The 5,483-nt window shown below is 42.7% G+C and overlaps 1 protein-coding gene across 1 annotated transcript; it reads left to right on the top strand.

The window, feature by feature from the left end:
• The first annotated feature begins 1,307 nt into the window (after positions 1–1,307).
• Positions 1,308–5,483, top strand: LOC113891115 (cationic trypsin-like). The gene is made up of 5 exons (XM_027538803.1): positions 1,308–1,391; positions 2,554–2,713; positions 3,628–3,881; positions 4,568–4,704; positions 5,239–5,483. The coding sequence occupies exons 3-5, from the start codon at positions 3,752–3,754 to the stop codon at positions 5,386–5,388; spliced, it is 417 nt and encodes a 138-aa protein (XP_027394604.1). The 5' UTR covers positions 1,308–1,391; positions 2,554–2,713; positions 3,628–3,751; the 3' UTR covers positions 5,389–5,483.

Here is a 5,483-nt window from a genome sequence, read left to right on the forward strand (position 1 = left end):
TGAGGCTTGCTGTGTTTGAATCCTGTATGGATCACCTCACAGAACTGAAAATTGGTGGAAAAAATCTTAGCTTCTCTAAGTACAACGTCTCCATCTATAAAAATGGCAAAACTTAGAGCACAGCACTCACAAAGCTGTTTGTAAGGACTGAATGAGCTGATGTATGGGAGGCCTGTCCACAGTGTTTGATGCATTATAAGCACTCAATAAATTCCCATTGTCTTTTCACTGGCCAAGAATTCTGTAGCATTTCAGCCTCCAGATTTTGGTGAACGGAATAGGGGAGTGTTACATAGTGGTTGACAGCATAGACACTGAAGCCAGATTTCCAAGGCTGGAATCCTGACCCTACCATGGACTTGCCTTGTGATGTTAGCAAAGTCCCTTGTATTTTTGTGAACCTTCAGTTTTCCCATCTGTAATATGGGAATCATAAGAGGGATCTTGTAGGTTTGTCTAGAGATTTACTAATTTAACATAGGCTAAGTATTTAGAATATGCCTATTAAACAGTAAGCTCAGATAAATATAAATTGGGCTCACTTTCTCTTTTCTATTTTGAACTATTGTGGTTTTGAATAAAATTTTGCTCTTTTCTTAGGACAACAAGTGTTCCTATTAATAACAAAACATTAACATGGGTATACAAGGCCAGAGCTACCACAAGACAGATGATATAATTGTGAAACAGGCAATATTAATTAAACAGCAAGGGTGTAGCTCTCAAGATAGTCCTCAGAGTAAAAGTTCACATTTGAGACAACTGAGGACCTAAATTTTTTGTCTGGGAATCAAGCCACCTGTAGCCCTGTTCTGTGATCTTTCTCCAACTTACTTTTTTATTTAGGGGAGCAGTGTCCACCAGGTGGACTCATTTCTTCCATTCCCATAACCTTCTGGAAAAGTGGACACAGGCGGATGTTTAAATTGGATGCTGAATTATCTTCAGTGTGGCATGGAATTGAATTCTAAATTTGGATTTGTGATTTTCCAGGGAAATCACATTCCTGGCACCTGTGGCCATGGATGTCAATGACAAACCTGGACATATAAATAGCTGTGGATGGAAACCCTGCAACCTAGTCCCTAGTCCAGAACCGGTGAGCAACCATGAAGACCTTCATCTTTCTGGCTCTCTTGGGAGCCGCTGGTGAGTCTTAACAGATAAGTGATCAGTAGGGGTCTATGACTTTTTTAAGGTTGTACTTTGTACTCTGGAAGCCAACAGTGAATGCCAAATATAATCTTTGTACTCAAGAGGCTTAAGATGTTGAAATAACAGTGTATAGTACACATGTCTGTAGACAACTAAATCTCATTTGTTGGAGATTATGGAAAGTTGGGGTGATCAGTGTAGAAAGATCAAGAGGAAGAATCTGCCCTGAATTTCAGGTATGGTCTATGAAGTGTGAAAAAGAAAAGATAGTCAACATTAAGGAAATGTTGTTTTGATCTTTAAAAGAATTTGTAGCTAACAATTGGAACAAATGATTACTCTTGAGCTCCTTGAGGCTGTGAATATCTCATCTGAGTCTCCTCTATACTAAAAAGCTTCTTATGAGGGAGCTTAACAGGCAAAGACACTCTATTTCTTATGAATAAAATCTTTGGGCTGGGTTTGACCACATCTTCACTAATTAAATTTTGGAGTAACACAAAGACTATTCAGTTTTTATACTATTCAATGTAATTTTATTCTTCAAACTTATTACAAAATTTCCTCAAATTTGATTATTATAAATGAATTCAGTAGGCCTACTTATATATCAAAAGTGTCTATCTCAAAGTTAGTTTAGAAAATATGAACAATGGGGCATATAGCATACAATCCCAGATATTTAGAGTTTTTAGGAACCATAGTAAGTCAGTGGTCCAAAATTTACAGTGCTGAATAAATTTAAAATGTTGGAAACATGATTGGGATGAGGAGAAAGATTGGAGAGAGAAACTTCATAATGTTCTATGAGATTATTTAGTGAATATTTTAGGTGAGAACCAAGAAGAAATTGGGGGAACAAAAGTACAAAACTCCTTATTCTTTTATAGGTCAGAACAACTCAGATGGCATTTAAGAGTTTGCTTTCTGTTACCTCTTGTGGTGTTTATGCTACACTGAACTCTACAAATAAACACAACCATGGTGACTGCAAAGCTTTATTGAACATATACTTAAATGTCTCCTTAGCAAGGCTTTGTGTCAAAAATATTCTTTATATTCTCAGGTAGTGGGCTTCAAGGCGTTTATTGTGTAAGGAGTCTCTGATATGTGTGTGTGTATCACATATGTAAAAAAAAGAAATCAGTATATTGATCAAATGTAAAGCATGCATTAAACATTAATAGTTATAATAACATAAATATTTAGCATATGTGTCAAGTGTATGGAGCAATAAGATTTTGAAAATAGTAATGCTAAAATCACAGATTCTTGATTATGCCTGATAAGAAAATAGGACTTATTTTTTTTTTCTGGTTCATCTGCAAAACCTTGCTACTGAGTAGAAATTCCACAATGAATCAGTTCTATAAAGAGTTTCCAACTTTCCTCTGTCAGTTGCTTTCCCCGTGGACGATGATGACAAGATCGTGGGCGGCTACACCTGTGGGGCAAATACTGTCCCCTACCAAGTGTCCCTGAACTCTGGCTACCACTTCTGCGGGGGCTCCCTCATCAACAGCCAGTGGGTGGTGTCTGCGGCTCACTGCTACAAGTCGTAAGTAACCAATACTCACAGCGCTCTTCTCCGAGGTCAGGGCATCCTCAACCATGCCAAAGACAATCATGGTGAACTACAGAGTCATGCTTAAGGGGGAGCATTCAGATACCAAGATCTCACTATCCCCCTACTCCAAGGCACTGTACGCTTTGAGGCACTTACCCACAAAAACATACCCTGAGAGTTCACTGATGTCTTTCCAAATGAGGGCCATAAAGACATAGGAAGAGAAATACTGAGTGATTAAATATACCTAGAGTACCGTAGGAGCTCTAATCATTATGACCCAACCAGGAGAAAAGTGGCATATGGAAGAAACAAACAAAGGAGATTTCCAGTACAACCTGAAGATAATCACAGCTCATTCTGTTCACTTAATACTGTCATATTTATGAGGCCAGCCACATCTCTGTACAGTAATTGACAATTGCAACTAGATTAATCAACACCATGTCCCTTTTCATCTCCTCTATTGTTGGCATCATTTGGTTCCCATTCCCATACCTAATGAATACAGTACCTGCAATTCAGGGTGGATTCTTCCTCTTAACAGTTTGTACACTGATCACCCCTGCTCCCTGTAATCTTCTCCAACAAATCAGATTTAGTTATCTGCAGACATACACAGTGCACACTGCTGTTTCAACATCTTAAGCCTCTTGGGTTGTGAGTCTAGGCTTGGACTGACACCTACCTAAGGAATCCTCTACCCTGCACCATACGTGGTAGCACTACCTTGAATGAACAATGACTTGTGGTGTGTGTGTGTGTGTGTGTGTGTGTGTGTGTGCGCGTGCGTGCATGCGCACTGTAAGGGCCTTCCCTCTGTGCTTGTGCTCAAGCCTGGGCTCCACGGGGAGGGGGAAGCCCTCACACTGCAGACTTAGAGAACTTGTCATCTTTTGATCCAGCGGAATCCAAGTGCGTCTGGGAGAAGACAACATTAATGTCGTTGAGGGCAATGAGCAATTCATCAGCGCATCCAAGAGCATCGTCCATCCCAGCTACAACTCAAACACCTTAAACAACGACATCATGCTGATTAAACTGAAATCAGCTGCCAGTCTCAACAGCCGAGTAGCCTCTATCTCTCTGCCAACATCCTGTGCCTCTGCTGGCACCCAGTGTCTCATCTCTGGCTGGGGCAACACCAAAAGCAGTGGCAGTAAGTCTCACGGGGAACACGGTCCCCAGGTCTGAGAATCCTAGAGGTGAAAACCAGGTTCAGGGTCAGGTAGCCCTATGTCACTCAAGGCAGCGTTCCCAGAGGAGAGTGGGGTTCTGTGGAATCTTAGGATATTTAACTGAAATGTGTAGGCTCCGTCTGCTTGACAACACAGAAAGAAAGCACTATGCTAACATTGCCAGACATGCAGCTAAAATATGAATCGTGATTTGCAGAGAAGCAAAGAATGAGGAGGTACGTAGAACAGAGGCTGAGGTTGGAACTGCTCAAAGTACAGCCCTGCTTCAGAAATAAAGTCTCTAGGTTGAAGATATGTGGTCCTGACTCTAGTATTAGTTGTTGTGAAGTCACTCAGTCGTGTCCGACTCTTTGTGACCCCATGGACTGTAGCCCACCAGGCTCCTCCATCCATGGAATTTTCTAGGCAAGAGTACTGGAGGGGGTTGCCATTTCCTTCTCCAGATACTAGTATTAGGGAGAGGACAATTTGCTGACTAAAACCACGTGGAAGACCCTCCAGATAATGGTTGTTCTTCCAAAATAGAAGCTACTAGCAATTAGAGGGAAGGAATGGGAATATTGGGAAGATGGGGAGAGGTATTGAGAAAGACATTTCCCAGAATGTATGGGTAATCCTCTTCTCTTTTCAATCTCGTCCCCAACAGCCAGCTACCCTGATGTCCTGAAGTGTCTGAAGGCTCCCATCCTATCAGACAGCTCTTGCAAAAGTGCCTACCCAGGCCAGATCACCAGCAACATGTTCTGTGCGGGCTACCTGGAGGGCGGAAAGGACTCCTGCCAGGTGAGCTGCTTCGCACCCCTTGTCCATCAGCTCAGCCTCACATATCTCCACCGCATTTCCCAGTTCCTGAAACTCAGAACATTGAAACGCTGTCTCTGGGACTGATCATGAGGGCTCAGGATAGGCTGGGGAAAAATAACAAGTTTTCTTTTTGCTGTGTTAATGGTTAAGGTTCAGGGGAAAAGGTATACTGATCTTGTGCAAACAGTATATCCTGGTGCCCTTCTGAGGAAGGATATAGGAGCAGAGAACTTTGAAAGGAGCCTGGCTGGATGGGCAGCATCGAACTTCCCGTTCCTCATCTCCTCTTGGCCTCACAGACCTGCAGTTGAGGAAAAAGGGGAGAGAGAAGGAGGGAGGAGAAGAATAGGAGTACAGTGTGGAGAATGAGAGTTGATTTCCCTGGGAAAGAGTTGGGCTCATAGAGAATCAGCATTTGGAAACGTGGTCCCCGGGGAAAGGAGGAACGCCTTTGAGCCTTTCTCCCCTCTGGGCAGAGCTGTGGGTTGTAACTGGCTCTTCCTTCTCACCCAGGGTGACTCCGGTGGCCCTGTGGTCTGCAGTGGAAAGCTCCAGGGCATTGTCTCCTGGGGCTCTGGCTGCGCTCAGAAAAACAAGCCTGGTGTCTACACCAAGGTCTGCAACTACGTGAGCTGGATTAAGCAGACCATCGCCTCCAACTAAACAGCTTCATCTCTTCATGACCCTCTCTGCTAGCCAGCTTCACCTTCCTCCCATCCTGAACGCACTACTTAAATAAAATCATTTATAAAACCAAA

This window comes from Bos indicus x Bos taurus, chromosome 4 (genome assembly GCF_003369695.1).
Source record: "Bos indicus x Bos taurus breed Angus x Brahman F1 hybrid chromosome 4, Bos_hybrid_MaternalHap_v2.0, whole genome shotgun sequence".
Classification (NCBI taxonomy): Eukaryota; Metazoa; Chordata; class Mammalia; order Artiodactyla; family Bovidae; genus Bos; species Bos indicus x Bos taurus.